Here is a 16,704-nt window from a genome sequence, read left to right on the forward strand (position 1 = left end):
TGTCTTTGAAGATGAATGCTTTGCTTACAGTTAGGCAGTGCAAGTATTTTGAAATTGGGAAAGTTACTGAATCTGAATTATTTACAAGGAAGTCTAAAGGAATTGCTATACTTTTATTAGAAGCAATTGTCCAAATCCAGCACCTCAAGTGGTCTGTTTGCTCTGGGAGTAAATTGTGGCTGAAACAGAGTTCCCATCTTTCACTGTCCTTGTTCTGCACTGTATCTGAGCAAAAGAGTTAATGTTAACTGCTGAGTCTATGGAAAAAACTATTCTCAGCTAGTTATGAGTATGAATGTCTCAGCCTAATAGGCTACAGCAAGTTGTGGAGTTTGTGACTTTTGTTACAATACTATTTTATTAACATTTAAGGTGCTAGACTACTCTACAAACATGAAGTACTTGTCTGGCAAAATAGGAATTTTTAGAATATTCAATAATGGAATGTTGCATCATTTATAACTTAATTTGCCTGAAGAAGAGCGTAATGCTTCAATGGGCCTATAAAGGGATCGCCGATGAGGCTTGGTGGTGATGGTTTGTTTGGACACAGCAGTTTGTATATGTAGCAATCTGCAGCATGAACTGGATGCTCTGGGACAAAGCGGGAAGGTTAAGTCTGTTGTTTTAAGATGAAATCTTAAGGTTTTGGTCAATATAATTTATTGACTGCCAGAGCCAGTAATCTGGTCTGCTTTTTAGGCTTTCCCAGTCCATTCCAGCTGTTTGAACGCATAAACCAGTGAAGCAGTACTTACTGTGGTCTTGGCAAGGCTTTACTCAAAATTCATTTTACAAAGACAGTAATCATGGCTGCGATTTCTGTTCTGCTCTTATGGAATATAAATTGTCAAGCTGTCTTCTGACAAGTACAGGTTTTGTTCCCTCCACCCCAAGTAATTTGGTTCCATCAACCCAGCAAATTAATCTTGTATAGTTTTGCCTTCTGATGAAATGCAGTAACAAATAAGATTGCTTCAACATACCAGGACTATTTTAAATGTATCCACCAGTTCAAATCAGGAGATGGTTCTCATATTGTATTCCCGGAGTAGCTTTGGATTTGTTAGTATTTGTATAGCAGCACAGGTATGCAAAGTTCCTTGCAGATGAGAAAAAGCATGTTGCTTACTAATATGTACTGAGCTTCACTGAATGTAGTAACTTTGGTTTTAAGCATGTTTAGGTCAGTGTGGAGACTCCAGTAAAATTATTTTTTTTTCTTTTTTGCCAGATTCTAGCTTTTGATGCTTTATGCTTATGGCATTTTTTAGGCCTGTAACTTGGTGTACATTTGGAAAATGTGCAGGGCAAGACTTCCATACAAGATAATTAATTTTAAGTACCTCATTCTCCAAAGCGGGGTGCATGTCTTAAAAGCAATCACATCTTTTGAGGTACTGAATAATTTCAGCATCCCATTCTGGTTTCAAAACAATGTAGGGATATGGTTGTAGCAATAGAAATAGTTTCTCTAGAAGGGTATGAGTGATTTTTGGTTTAAATAGAAATGTATTTCCAGCCCAAACAACAGCACTGCATTTGTAATTAATCAGTGCCTAAAACCAAGAGCCTTGCCAGCTTGGCGAGGTAGCACACATGAGATCAGGGACAGAGTTTTTTCTCTGTAGGACACCAGGACTGGAAACCTACAGAGGTAGCTTACGCAAATGCCGGGTGGGAAAAGGGAGCTGAAGAGCACTGATTGCTCAGAGGAAATTCAGTTCCGTCCAAGGAGCGAGGTGACTGTTCAGAAATACCCTGTCCCATGCTGCACAGCTCCTGACAGCTTTGGCTGCCTTGCAGCTCCCATTTAGCCAGGAGTCAGACTAGCATTTTGATGGAAACTCCGTGTTTCACCCACACCATCTGAGTGGTAGTTTGCGGTCTGTCTCAGCTCTGGATTTCTTTATGGGTCTCCAGGGAGGGAAGCAGTGGTGATGTCACAGGCTGACTGAAGCTTGAGGTTTGCATATGGAGAAAGCATGATCAGCCAAGTACATTTTAGTGCACAAATAGTTTTTTCTGGGGTAAGTTGTTATCCCTGTCAATGATTCCTTGCACAGAAGTTGTTTATACCTTTATTTGCCTTTGCTAGCTTTCTAACTTTTCTAACTCACTGCATCCTTTCTGAAGCAAATAACCAGATGGTCAGAGCTTATGTTATTCTAAGGACATAATAGGGATACATCAGAAAAATTAGTACCTATGTTCTTGCAATGCACAACAGCAAATCAACTATAATTAGTACAAAAGCTGCTACTGTATGTCTCTCCGTTGTGGCAACAAAAGCATCCGTTGATGCTTTGTCATCACTCCTGTCTGCCAGTTTGAGGAAGAAGGATGAGCTCGGGAACGGTGTGGGGCCAGCCAAAGCACAGCTTCATTTCAGCTCCCTGTGTTGCCTGTCTGGGAGGTGCACCAACAGATCCAGAGCAGGCTTTTTGGAAGCCTCAAGAGCTGGAGATCTAGAGGCTGTGAGATCTGGAGATCAGAGTCTTTGAGGCTCTACATCTTCTAAGCAAGAAACCGTTCAATGCAAATCAGCGTAACTGCTGAGTTCAGTGGGTTTGCATAGACCAGCCCCACCTGACAGTTTGGTCAAAGGTATGAAGGAAAATTTATCTCCAGGCTTTTACCTTCCTCTGCGTGTTATATCAAAGTGCCTTTGTCAGTGCAGAAGTACATATTCTTCATTAAAAGAGAGCTTTGCATGACAATTATGTAATAGTTTTTGTTTGCTTTCCTAATTGGAGAACATTTTGAAAGAGCAATAAAACACAATTTGTTCTCTCTTTCCAAAAGGAAACATCTCCTTTTGGAAAGAAGGAGGGAGTAAATTTGCATTATAATGAACAAATTCTTATGAGCGCATAGATCAGTGTTGACATAAAGGGTGAGTGAAATGAGATGTTCTTATATTGTGCTTTCCCCTCCCATTTCGTTCCCTCTCACACATATTTGCCTGTGCATGTGGCTGCTACTGAGTAAGGCAGTGGCTGTGCTCACAGTCACGACAGTAATACACCATAACTCATATAACAAAAATTCCTGTGAAAAGAATCGTTCTGCATCAGGGCTGCTTCATACACCTAAGCCCTTTCCCCAGCACGTACAGGCAATGAAGGCATGTGCAGTTTACTACTGCACCTCCTTGCTAGTTGGTTTTTATTCTTCTCTATTGGTTTTGTGATTTCCTAGTACTGTCGGGATACTGGCATGGACAGGCTGGGTAAGAGGGCTGTGATTTTGCTTCAGGTGTATGACTTACCTAGCAAAGCGTTTAAAAACACTGGGGAGGGTGTGAGGGTGTGAGTTAGACATGGAAGCTGTTGTCTCAGTTATTAGTCTGTCTTGCCCTTACTTTCTGGATGTTAACTGCTGTTGTCTAAATCTTTTCTCCTTCCGGAACCTCTCTCTTTGTAAGGAGTGGGTTCATTATTTTGTTTGAGAAGCTGAAAGTGACATTAACCCCCTGCCCAGCTGTTGTGGTGTCAGGGCTCCAGGCGAAATGGCATTTGTTTGGCTCCTACAGAAGTCATCCCAGCGACTGCCTGGAGAGTCTGGCTGCAAGTGAAATCCATATGCAATGCTTCTGTCAGCAAAGAATTGCTGGAAGACTTTATAATAAATATTCACATCTGCTCCTTTGGACACTCTAATCCATCCTACAGATCTTTGCTGTGTCAGGCTTTGTTCTAGACGAAGAAGCTGGGTAGTTATAAAGGTTTGCAAATAGGGCATATTTATCATGGTTAGTTCTACTTTCTAGTTCTCTTTCTTGCACAAATATCCATGACCACGCTAAGCATAACTTGTGATTAAATATTCTCAGCACATTTGTAAGATCTTTTTGGCTGTATGTTTCCTTGGATAAATGGAGAAAAGGGCAGTTGTTTACTTCCCAGGCTGCCAAATGAAATCATCAGATCTCAATGAGCAGAGCAGAGCACATCATTGTTAAGAATTGCTTTGAATGGAGGGACAATATATTCCCTGGATATATTCCCTGTACATGACATAGGCACACCCAAGGCCCTACGGCTTGTGCATCATTCAAACTGGGACAGATCACAGTATCACAGTATGCTAGAGATTGGAAGGGACCTCAAAAGATCATCTAGTCCAATCCCCCTGCCGGAGCAGGAACACCTAGATAATGTTACACAGGAATGTGTCCAGGCGGGTTTTGAATGTCTCCAGGGAAGGAGACTCCACAACCTCTGAGATTCCTCCATGCTAACTTCTGTTGGCAATAGGTTCCCATTGGGTACTTGGTGAATAATCTGAATGACTAAAAATAGCAAATAACTTCAGTTTTTCATAATCTTAAAAAAAATGACATCGGTGCCAGACTGACTTTGTCAAAGTCGATACTAATTATTCCTCTGCTGGCTATGACTTTGCTTTCAGAGAGAAAATCCTGATACATATAAAAAGAGCTGTAATCATTTGGAGGGTATACTGAACTTGCTCCGAATAGGAAACGGTGTTTGACCAAGATGCAAGGATCCCATTGTTGGGAGGCCCACATCAGCCTTGAAATGAATGTATTGATCCTCTTTTTATTTATTTTTGTACATGAAACTCATGATTCCTGTAGTTAATTTCTAAAAGGAGAGACTCTTTAGCTGGTGGCTGGGCAAGTAAAAGGTGCTTTAAACATATCACTTACCAGCTTTTATTTAAGCAGGAAGATAATAAACTTATGAGCCTCCTTGAGTGATGGGGGTTGGAACTACATGATCTTAAGGTCCTTTCCAACCCTAATCATTCTATAATTTTATGAAAATTGAGTCCATTTGGTTCATAAATAAACATATGGGCACTCCTTAGAAACTTTTTTAGGTTTTCTTTAATTTTTTTCTACTGTTAGCCCGAATTCTATATTAACAGTTTTATTAGCCTCATTTTCCTTAAGGGTGTAAGGGAACAAGGCACTCAGTTCAGCTAGATTGAATCGTAGACTCATAGAATCAGCTAGGTTGGAAAAGACCTTTAAGATCATCAAGTCCAACCAGATACCTGACATCCTTGACACCTGGTTAAAAACCCACATTGAAGATGTTCCTGCTCATTGCAGTGAGGTTGAACTAGATGACCTTTGGAGGTCCCTTCCAACCCAAAACATTCTATGATTCTGTGATCTTCATTTCTTACAGACCTGTACAAGAAAAGCAGTATTAAGAGCACAGTGATGCTAATACCTCCAAGTATCTGAACAGCATCTACTTCTCTTGTGCTCAGTCTCTGGTTCAGAATCTGGGCCTGAATAATTGTATCCAAATACAAGGAAAATAGCTGTGCTCCTAATGAGTAGCATGCTGGGGTTTCCAGATTCACTTAATCACTCCAAAATCCAATCTCATCTTTATTGATCTGTCCAACTCTCCGATAATTTATCTCAGACAACAGGAGCGTGCATGGACATCTTTAAAACGATGATCTCAAAACTCCCAGCACCGTTGTCTTGCTTTGCTTTTGCAAGCCTCGATAACCTTCCCCTGAATTTCAGGTCAGGTCGTGGCTCTGGCGAGCGGCGATGGATCCGTTAAGGTTCTGCAAGTTGCATCTGGGCAGCAATCCAGCCTGCGGGGCCACAGCAGCGAAGTGCACAGCGTTGGCTTCCATCACCGGGCAAGGCTGCTGCTCTCCGGGGGTGCTGACGGTAAGGTTTGTCTCTGGAAATGAGGACCAGCACGCTGCTGAACCTAACCTTAATCTCATGGGAAAAAACGGTTCGACAAGAGAGCAGTGAGGGCTTAGTAAATTGTATTCATAGTTAATGTGTGCAGTGGGAATAACAGCCCGAAAGGAGTATTATTCTGTATTTTATCCAAATAAAAAAAAACAATTTCTCCCTCTTTCTGTTGACATTCTTGTTTTTTTTCCGAACATCAAGACTCTCTCTTGGTCCTTCCTGGAGAAACAGCTTTACAATGACGCCTAATGACAGAGCAGCCGAACTGCAAGGAGATTGATTCTTAATGTAGCACCACACGCGACACCAGAGCCGGGCGCACCTTCCGCGGTGCCAGCCTCGGGGAAGATGTGAAGTTTTAATTATGCAGACAGAGCGGGGGTGCGGCGCTCCCCCCGCAGCACAAGCTCCGGACGCCGGCAGCTGCGAGCAGGACTTGGGGCGAGCGGCGGCGGGGAGCGGCGGAAATACCGCCGCCCGCCCGCGGGCACAGCGGCCATGGCGCGCCCGCGGGCCTGAGCGCTCCGCAGACGGATTTATTTATGTTTCGTCCCCCTCTTCCCTCTTTTCCCCCCCCTTCTTTTCCTACCACAATTATAATTCATTCCAATAATAAGAGGCGGGAGCGCGGAGCGGCGCAGTCCGCAGCGGGCATGCCCGGCCCCCGGCCCGGGAAGTCCCCGCAGGGGAGCGGGGGCTGCCCGCCCGCCGGCCGCGGGGCTCCTCTGCCGCCCCTCTGTCGCCTGCCCACAGCATAACCAGCCCCCTTTCCCCCCCCTCCTTCCCTCGCCGTGGCAAATCTTGGAGCGCAAGAGATCCGCTGGGCATAGGGAGGGGATATATAGATGTATATGGGGTTTTTTTTTTCTCTTCTCCCCCACCCCCCCGGTCCTTCCCCCTCTCCAAGACCTGAGGAAATCCAGCCCAAGTTCGCCGCGATGACTGTGCTGCTGGCATCGGGGTTTCTCCGCGGCATCCCAGCCTCTGGACCGCCTCGCCGCTGCTCGCTTTGAATCTTGAACACTGGGTTAAAGCTTAATTCTCATGTTGTGGTTGCTGGGCTGCTGCTTTCCCGTGTTTTGCAATGGGAGGTGGAGGAAAAGGGCTTGTCCGTGAGTCAACACTGAAAATGTGATTAGGACGAACTGCTTTTACTAATCTGTTTCTAACCTTTTAGTCCATGTTGGCCTGTGACCCCTTTCAGCTTTCAGATCGAGCCTGATTAGGTAAGTGTAAATTATTCACTTGGGGTGAGGGAAGGCGGGTGGAAATGTTTTACTCAGAGACTTGCCTACGATGCTGGCCTCTCTCATGATGAGAAATGATAAGAAAGTTCAGCTATAAACTCATTCCAAGATGAGCAGCGTTTGTTTACTTGTTGAAATCTGCCTGTGCAAGACGTCTGCAGTCTGTCTGACGTCCAGGATCGCTGCTGAGCAGAGCCCTTGTGAGTTGCTGTGGGACAGCTCAGGTGCTGTAGCAAAATATGGTGGTGTTATTTATGATCTTTGGAGAACTTTTTAATATATATGGTATATATATGATTTGCAGAGCTTCCTCATCGAAACTTCAACAGATTCTCTCAATTGTTTCACATTTCCCCAGACATGAATTACTTCATTTGCTTCTGCTTTTTTTTTTTTTCCTTCTGAATGCCCCCCAGTCTGCAATGTTGCAGCCTACCTGTAGCATTTAGGTGGGTGAGATTCTCAACTCTGGAGATGATGCATAAAGCAGCCACATCTGCATGAAACACTTGATTCCCAAACAACATGCTACGATATTGCTGATAGTAGTAACAGGGTGCATAATCCTTGTGATGGAAGCATAGCTAGTACTTCAATTAATAAGATACCTTTTGAATTTGGTAAAGCTTGTGTAGTATCTGGTGTCTCCCTCTGTTGTGGCTTTGGAAAAACTGCTTTGTCAACAGGATCCCTTAGCTGCTTCTTTGAGATTAAACCTTCTTCCTCCTGCTGCTGCTTTTTTGCTTCAGTTAAGGGAGAATTAATTGCTGAACATCTGCAGTCCACCAAAAATCCCAATACATAAAAAGATCTCCCAGAAGGGTGGAAGGGGAGTATGTTTTTGCCTGCATGTGTGTAGTTTAGTGCATGTTTGTATATACTGTGTGTAGCTGTGTGTGCATGATACAGGAACGGAGCAACAGAAGGAATGCCACACTTCCAGCCAGTCCATTTTTGGTCTGTGCCAGGAGCTGCCTCCAGTGTTCCTTAATCCGCATAGCACTAGTATTTCATCTCATGTAAAAGTTTCCTCCAATACCTTGCGCAGCTCTCGTAGGAGAGGTCAGAAACCATTTTGATGCCGGGGCATCCCTGGCTGTTGGGTGTGCAGGTAGGATAGTGCATTGGTGGCAGTGAGGTGGCACCATGGGCAGCCATCAGTGCACTCACGACACACGTGCTGAGCCTTTGCCTGGAGATGACTCTCTCCCTCGGGGGCAGTGCAAAGCTCCTCTCCCACTATGGGTCAGTCCTCAGCTCGACTACTTCAGCAGAGCTCTCCAGGGTCAGACCATGCAGCATTGCTCCCAAAGTTTTAACAAGGCTCCAGCTTAATCAGGCAACACATTTCAGCAGCTACACGCATTACACTTAACATCTTGCTCGCTGCTTTTCTCTCTGGGAATGACATGCTGAATAATGGAGAAAGTGAATTATATCTTTGCTTCTGTTGGGATTATATGTACCTGCTAGAGGCTGGGCTGTGCTGGTAGCCCAGCTAGTCCCTTTTCCTCTTCAGAAATGCTGTATATAAAATTCCATGCTGTTCCACCGCTCATTGACCAAGTATAACCCAGCACCATCTTTCGTATTGGGGGCAGATCTACCTACAGATCATGCTTACCTCAACTCAGGTTTCCCACCTCAGTTTAATGAAGTGGGCAGTGCACCATACATAGCGCAGAGGAACAGTAGCCACAACATGCTTAAACTTGTGTTGAAATCAGAGCTGCCTGTCCCCCTAGAATTTCAGGCAGCTAGTTTAGTTTCTGGTGCATCACAAAATTGAGCTGAACAGTAAAAATAAGGTGATTCTGTGAGCCACCATTTCTATGAAGATATTTTGTGCACGTATGCTTAAAGGCATGTGTCTAATTTATGTATTCCGTATGCTTTATTTATTCTCTTTAACAACAACTGAGAAGAAGCTTAATTCAAAAGAATCAGTGGTGGTTATGTAGTTATGTGTAGTTTGAAAGCACTGATGTATTCTTGGATGCTGGTTGAAACTATGTCCTTTATAAGTCATTATTCATTAGAATTTTGAGAGTTTTCTCACTTAAAAATATCTGTTTGCAGACCACAACACTGGTCTCCCTATGGAAGCAGCTGTTTCCATCTGGCATTGAGATCCCATGGAGCAGCTGAGGAGGGGGATGGCTCTTCGTATCCATGATGCCTGGATGCTTCTTTTTGTAATCCCTGCTTTGGTCACCCCAGCTGCCATCAATCATGAAGACTACCCTGCTGATGAAGGGGACCAGACCTCCAGCAATGACAATCTGATCTTTGATGACTACCGAGGGAAGGGCTGTGTGGATGACAGTGGCTTTGTGTACAAACTGGGAGAACGTTTTTTCCCGGGGCATTCCAACTGTCCCTGTGTCTGTACTGAGGATGGACCTGTTTGTGATCAGCCAGAATGCCCTAAGATCCACCCAAAGTGTACAAAAGTGGAACACAACGGATGCTGTCCAGAATGCAAAGAAGTGAAAAACTTTTGTGAATATCATGGGAAAAATTACAAAATCTTGGAGGAATTTAAGGTATGAAACCCTTTCTTCAGTATTTTCTGTTAGTTTGCGCTAGGACTTGTATTTGTTTCTGTTGTGGACTCTCAAAGTCACTCTGTTTCCTTACAGCTGTTAATTAATGCTAAAGCTGAAGTCCTTTTTAGCTGTGATGCAGGTCTGGCTAATGTAAAAGCTGCCACCTCCCCCCTTATGTGCACTCACTGAGGGCTAGTGGTCATTCAGAAGCTCCCATGTGAAATGCCAGCCCTCTGAAGCTGCTATTCTGAACAACCTCCTTCTTTGTTCATAGTATGAATCAAGTTGGACTACCAATGGGGTTGGTAAAAGAGGTGGTAAACCAGTACTGAGTGCTTTTTAAGAGCCCCTTTTCCAGTTTGGATAGCAAAATCTGACGGCATGGTACTGAGAGCTGTTACTCGTAACTGTATGAGAATGCAAGTAAGTAGATCAAAATCTATACTTAATATTTTCAGTTCAACTGTGATAAAGCTGTCTAGAATGGCGGAAGATCAATTCCTAGGCAGATGACCATATCAAGTAATGATAAGTATGGGGTTTAATTGTAATGGTTCAGTTCCCATTAGGAAAGTTGTTAGGAAATCCTTCTGGAATATATCTTCAAAATAAGACCAGATTTTCAAAAACCCATTACCCTTTACACAACCTGCATCTCTCATTCTAATGAGTTTGATTGCATGTTTTCAATTCTCCTAAGGAAAATAGCATTTCACAATGAAGAACGGAGTCTTTAAAGGCAATAACTATACACAAGTTTGTTCTCCCAGGTCACGTGGCTTTTAAGATTTGTGCCCCCATAGTTAACAACAGCCTGTAACTTTTCATGGCTGTACGCCTGATCTCATTATGCACTTGCCAATTTATTCTCTTTTCTGACAATGAAAGTACTTCCACGGAGGTCTGTGTATTACAAAAGCTCTTGGTGACATAGGTCTCAATTTCCTTTTTCCCAGATACTGTAATTTTCAGTGAAGGTAGTATTTAGTTCCTTCCCCTTTTGTCATATGTAGTTTATGTTCATCTTTTTCTGTCCATCTGCAAATGCAGTTTCTTAGTATGGGCAAGACAGTTCAGTGTCATAGGCACAAGCCTAAACAAATATATGAGGAGCATCTCCTTTAGGGCCATCCTGATCAACCCGTTCTCTGCTCTGCTGAGGAATGTGAAGATGTTGATCTTGTGAAGTGCTTAAATAACACTTTCTTCTTGCCCTAGGGAGGCCTATCCCAGCTTCATCCCAAGATCAGTGGGATCAAGTTCAGTGATCCCATTTTGAGTGCTGAGTTGTCAGGTGGTAAAGTATCCCACCTAGGTGCAATTCTGATATATGGTCAGGTTCTTAAATGAGAGTTGTAAGGACTGTTTTGGAGAGATTTTAGAAAGGAGAAATGTATAAGGACCCTTTCCAGAGAGATTCCAGAGGGAAAACAATGAGATGGATCTTCTCATTAAAATATCTTTTGCATGTGAATGAAGTACTGATCACTTTTCCTGAAAGAAATAATTGCACTCTGATAATGGATTGAAGGGTAGAGAAACATATTTTAGGGGAGAAAGGCTGTTAGAGCAGTCTGGTTTATTGTTTGCTGTGTCCAAAACCTGTGGGTTGAAAAGTGAAATTCCAGTATCTTCCAAGAAGCGCAGAGTAGATGGTGGCACACCACTCACACACTCACCACTCATACACACGGTAGCCTATTCCAGGCTGTGAGATCCTTCACTTAGTTTACTTGACTGTCAAGCTTTTGACCTGAAACTGTGTTTTGCTGAGAGCTCAATACCCTGTGGAGTAGGGCAGAAATGGTTTGGGTTGTTTTTTTGTTTTTAATCTATGTTTTTACATAGGATAAGTAGTGAAATTCTTTTTTGCTTCTAAGTAGAAGAGATTCAGGCAATGGAGGATTACTGTGCACTTTCAGGAGTGTTTGAGGGGGAAAAAGGAGCACCTCTGAGCTATGACTTCATAAACCCTATGGGAAAGACAGAACTTCTGGGTTCAAGAAACTGCTGCTATGAAGGGGAAATCTTTAGTTCATTGAAGCATCCAAGCATTTTTGACTGTTTACTTCGCAGAACAAAGATTTTCACCTGCTGTCTCCGCAGATGACATTCTGAGCAGTTTACAGGTTTTACAGGCTCCAAGCTCTGTTCTTCCCTCATCCTGTTGAATTTATAAGGTCTGCAAACTTTCTCAAGTCCATTCCACACACACTGAAGTTGAAGAGGGGCTTGCTGCAGTCATTCTAGCTCAAACCCAGACTGTTTTCAGTTAGAAGGGAGGCACTGTTTTATGTGGGCTTGTAACGCTTTCACCCACTTGATTTACTTTTTCTAATATGTAGGTTCCAAATCATCATCCACAGAAGTGCTTGTCACTGCTTAGTTACAGCTGAAATAAGCCTCCATTTAAAAACCTTTTGCAAGTGTGAATCTATGTGTGTGCCAGGACTTGTTCAGCCTGGAGAAAAGAAGGCTCTAGGGAGACCTTAGAGCAGCTCCCAGTGCTACAAGAAACCTGGAGAGGGGCTTTGAACAAGGACCTGTAGGGACAGGACAAGGGGAATGGCTTTAACCTGCCAGAACACAGGAGATTGAGATGAGCTCTTAGGCAGAAGCTCTTCCCTGTGAGGGTGCTGAGGCGCTGGCACAGGGTGCCCAGAGAAGCTGTGGCTGCCCCAACCCTGGCAGTGTTCAAAGCCAGGCTGGATGGGGCTTGGAGCAACCTGCTCTAGTGGAAGGCGTCCCTGCCCATGGCAGGGGGCTGGAACTGGATGAGCTTTGAGGTCCCTTCCAACCCAAACCAGTCTGGGATTCTGACTGACTCATCTTGTAGAAATTTCAACTGCCTTATCTTTCACAAATTAGGATTTTCTTCTTTTTTCTTTTTTTTTTCTTTTTTTTTTTCACTAGGAAATTTTCTTCCCTAGGGTATCAAAATCTGTGAGAGGTTTACATTTAGGAAAATTTTCATGCCTGGTTTCTAGGTTTCTGCTTAGGTTTGCGGTGAGAAATCCAAATGCAATTTAATGTAGTGTTTTTTCCTTAACATTGGCAGTAACTGTGAGTATCTTGATACAGTAGTAGTTACAAAGGTCCATTTCTTGAATATTTAGCTTTCTTCTAGTGAACTGATCTTGTACCTTGGATTTGTTTTGACTCGTAACAATTGTTAAGTGCAAAATACAAACATCAACAAGCCATCTAGTTGAGACAGCTGTCCTAATGTGTATTCTTGTGCCCCTAAATCCTTATCAGGTATAAATAAAATGCTGAAATGAAGTTCACTTATAAATCTAAAGCCATTAGTAGTTTTTCTTGTATACTTCTGTAAAATCTTGTGTTCCTTACAGATGATTTAGTAACTCCATGTAGCATCTTCAAGCTCTGCTGTGGGTCCTGGGAAATCATTATGGGTTTGGGGCCCCAGCTGCCCATACAGAGAGTGCCTTATCCCCTTGGTTTGACTGGGATTTAACCCCAACTTTGGCTGAGGCTGTGGTTCCACATAGAAACCCCTGCAGAAAAGGTCATCACAGTCTCTGAGGTGAATCAAGATCTGACTCAAGTATGTCTAATACATAGAACAGTGTTCAGGATTATGATTCCTGTGGAGCAGTATGCTGGAGAAAGGAGAAGTCTGGTGACTTTTGCTGGCATCCATCTATCTCTTTTCTCTCTCATTTTCCACTTCTCTCCTCGTTGACCTCAAATCTGGTCTCTTTCATCTCCTCTGGCAATCTCAGAGGCAAACACAAATGTGATGCTTGGCTGTGGTGGCTGCAAGGGAAGATGTGGAGGATGCTGCAAGTCTCAGGCAGTCTCTCTGTTTTCTCCCGAGAGATCGGGCAGGGATTCTCAGGGTCACTTAGCAGCTTGCTTTTTCTCCCACACAGGAGCTGTGTTTTGATTTCAGTCGTGGCAGTTGAGGTCTGAGTCCCAAATGCTCTGCACTCGCCTGTACTAGCAGAGATCTTTCAAGCAGGTTGTTAACCCTCCCCTTTCTTCCCAGAGAGAGAAGACAAGCAAATACCAACTCAAAGAGCAGTCTCAGGTATTGTTAAGTCCACATGGTTGTGTTTTAAATGAATGTTCCCAGGCAGCAGCTTATATGAATTTAAGGGGACGGTGTACCACCAGCATGATGGGTGTTCATTGGCAGCTTATGGAGGAGAAGTGCAAATGTCCGTGAGACAACATTTTTCCTAAGTGCTGATTGGTTTTCACTCTCCTGCATAACTTGCTGACAGAAAAGCACACACCTACCCACATTAGAGAAATGCAGTTTACAGTGTGGTTAAGAAGTATTTGTAGCCACAGTTAGAAGCCATTTGAAGAGGGGTTTTGGGTGACATGGTCTAGTGTGGGGTGTCCCTGCCCATGGCAGCCCCCTGCCATTGGAACTAGGTGATCTTAAGGTCCTTTCCAACCCTAACTATTCTATGATTAGGCTGTCAGTTGGAAAACTCCATAATCACTTCCAAATTTCCCAGATCTCTCACCACCCAATATAGGCATATCCAGAATAATTTTCTATGGACCTATGTCAATCTGTAGCAAAATACCCTCACTGGGAAATGAATGATGAGTTCACAAGAGATTTTCAAGCTAACGTCTTGAAACATTCTCTTCATTGGAGACCTTACAGACAGGAACTGCTCCCTTTTCCTTCAGGAGAGCAAGTCCTGGTGATGTGGGGTTTGGTAGCATGGTGCCATCCTTCTCAAAGTCAATGGCAAAAATTTTCTAGGCATTAAAATACCTCCGTTCGCCAGGCAGGACGTTGGGTGTGTTATCCTTTGGGTGATAATGCAAGAGTCTTTGGCATTACAACTTGGCTTCCTGGTAGTATTCAGGAGAGAAGATCCGCTTCAACCTGAACTTGAGCTTGGAAACAGCTCTGAATATCAAGGACATTTTTTGAGTGCTCTTCAGTGGCCACCCTGCTTTCTACCAAGCATAGAGCTGCAATTTCTTCCAGCCTATGGCTCAGCCAGTGCTTAACCTCTGGTGCTGCCTTTCATCTGTCTGCCCTTCCCAATGACTTGCATCTCCTTTTCCTCTCCCCTCCCACCTTCACTGCTCCCAAACCTATCTGCACTCAAAAGGTGCCTAGATGGTGCCCAGGTGTTTGTCCCTTGCATAAAGTAGAAGTGTGGAAAATGGGAGAACAAATCTTTCTCCAGGGTAGGCCTCTGCTCTGTGAAAAAGAAATCCAAACAAAACAGAAAAGAAGGAATTCTATGAATTTTAGCTTCATTCTAGGGCAAAACCTCCACTGACTAGAAAAGAGCCAGGATTTTACTGCTGGAGTTCTACTTTAGTTTTCTTTCCTATGTTTCCTGCCAGTATATCTTAAGTTCATTGCTTTGTTTTGTCTACAAATCATCTGTAATCCTTCAGCTAGGGCTTCTGTATGGAGTAGACTTTATGTCTTCTTGAGCAGCATTTTGCACAGTAGGGATCACAGCTCTAGCAGGGATCTTGGGGTATAATCAGAATCCAAAATAAATGAGGGACTATATAAGCATAGCATTATCATATACTAATTCTCAGCTCATTATGGAAACTGTTACTTCAGAAAAGTGGCACCTCCTTCTCCTTTGTTAATGCTCTTTAAAAATGTTTTATTAATGCAATTATCTCAATATAACTTAACAAAGTAAGACCTCTCATCAAAAGGCATTAGCGCATGGAGGAGTGTATTCAGCTGCTATCTCAGCATCTCTCAGTCCCTGAAATGCAGTGTGTCTATTCTGCCACTGGAGAAAAGGAGGCAGTGAAATCAAAAAGTGATTTTCCAGCCCCAGAACCATGCCAGAAATAGAAATTAAGTGGTGCAAACTACAGCGTGGCTCTGACCACTAGTTACCCAGCTTGGGAGTGCAGCCTTATCAAATATGAATGAAACACCTGGGACATTCCCGAAGCATTGCTGACGGGATGATGCTGTTAGGGGGAAAACAAGAGTCTGTTGCAGCCCTGGGTTGAAAGGGAAGGTGATGGGGAGAAGTGTGCAACCATAGATTGGCTGGTGTGGTGCAGAGGCTGCCCTGAGAGCCCTTCATCCCTGTTCAACTGTCCAGCTGCAGGTCTGGACTGTGGATGCTGTGGTTTGCGTCAGCGTGAGAGAACAGAGATACAGCACCTTAAATCAGAGGAGCTTCACTAGGCCACTAGAGAGACAAAGTAGGGAGAAATGGAAGGTTCTTCAGTGAATTGTCTCCTCTGTTACAGGAGTGTTGACTTTCCTGAATCTTGGAAAGTGCTCAAATCATGGCAAAACTCATCATTGCAAAAACTAGCACTATTACAACCTTTTGGTAGTACACTAAAGCTGTCTTCCATATTACTGGTAGTTTTTAGACAGAGCTTCACTCATGAATTCCAAGCAACTGATTACTATCCCAAGCCAGCCTGAGGATTTTAATATAGGCATTTTTCTCTCCAAGATGTGTGCAGCAGATTTTTTTCCCTACTATGACTCAAACTAATGGGGCTTCTTTTTTTGCTGCTTCTTCTCCTTGTGTGTGCTGCAATTTCACGTACGGCTAGAAAATCATAATACAAAAGAAATTTCAATAACATGCCTGTGCTTTAATAAAAGGAGCCATGAACAATGCCAGCTCTGAAGATAACGCACAGTCATTGAAATCAGACAGGGGAAACAGAACATCAGTCAGATGGAAAAGTATGATCTATTATCTCCCTCCTGGCAAAATTACAGTGACAATGTCTATGCAAAGGAATCTGAAATTACTGACTTACTGTATTTCTGTCATAATTTGTACCAAGAAAACATACTAAAATTGATACGTATGTCACATTGATCTATAGTGATACCTCTTTCTTAAATTCTGTTATGTACTTAGCTACTCACTCTTTAACATATATATTACATTATGCACAGGTATATTATTATGATAGGGGAAAGAAGATGGGCTGTACTCAGAATTTTGCTACCAAGAATCCAGATCACAGTAATACATGGAGGCCCAAAAAGCTCAGAGCTCAGTGGTGCCAGCTGTGCCACACACACACACTGTCTCAGACCTCTCCATTGAAATAGATGAGACCCAAAACTTGCACATCAGCATGATTCAGAATCACCAGGAATTAAGCACAAGCTCCTGTGTTTTAATTACAGTGCACTGGTGCAGGAGAGCAGTGCAGCATTTGGCCTGTACATGCAAGCCCAAGGGGTTGG

General features: G+C 43.3%; 1 protein-coding gene across 3 annotated transcripts in view; it reads left to right on the forward strand.

Moving 5' to 3' along the window:
• Positions 1–5,709: 5,709 nt before the first annotated feature.
• Positions 5,710–16,704, forward strand: part of VWC2L (von Willebrand factor C domain containing 2 like) — a 53,077-nt gene continuing 42,082 nt past the window's right edge. For all 3 annotated transcript variants that reach the window (XM_062603451.1, XM_062603465.1, XM_062603457.1), the window contains exons 1-2: positions 5,710–6,927; positions 9,028–9,494. In XM_062603451.1, the coding sequence (XP_062459435.1) occupies positions 9,084–9,494 (411 nt within the window). In that variant the 5' untranslated portion in view covers positions 5,710–6,927; positions 9,028–9,083. The remainder of the gene's footprint in view (positions 6,928–9,027; positions 9,495–16,704) is intronic.

Source organism: Pezoporus occidentalis, unplaced genomic scaffold, assembly GCF_034315485.1.
Source record: "Pezoporus occidentalis ecotype Australia unplaced genomic scaffold, CSIRO_AGI_Poc_V1 ctg118, whole genome shotgun sequence".
In the NCBI taxonomy this organism is placed as follows: Eukaryota; Metazoa; Chordata; class Aves; order Psittaciformes; family Psittacidae; genus Pezoporus; species Pezoporus occidentalis.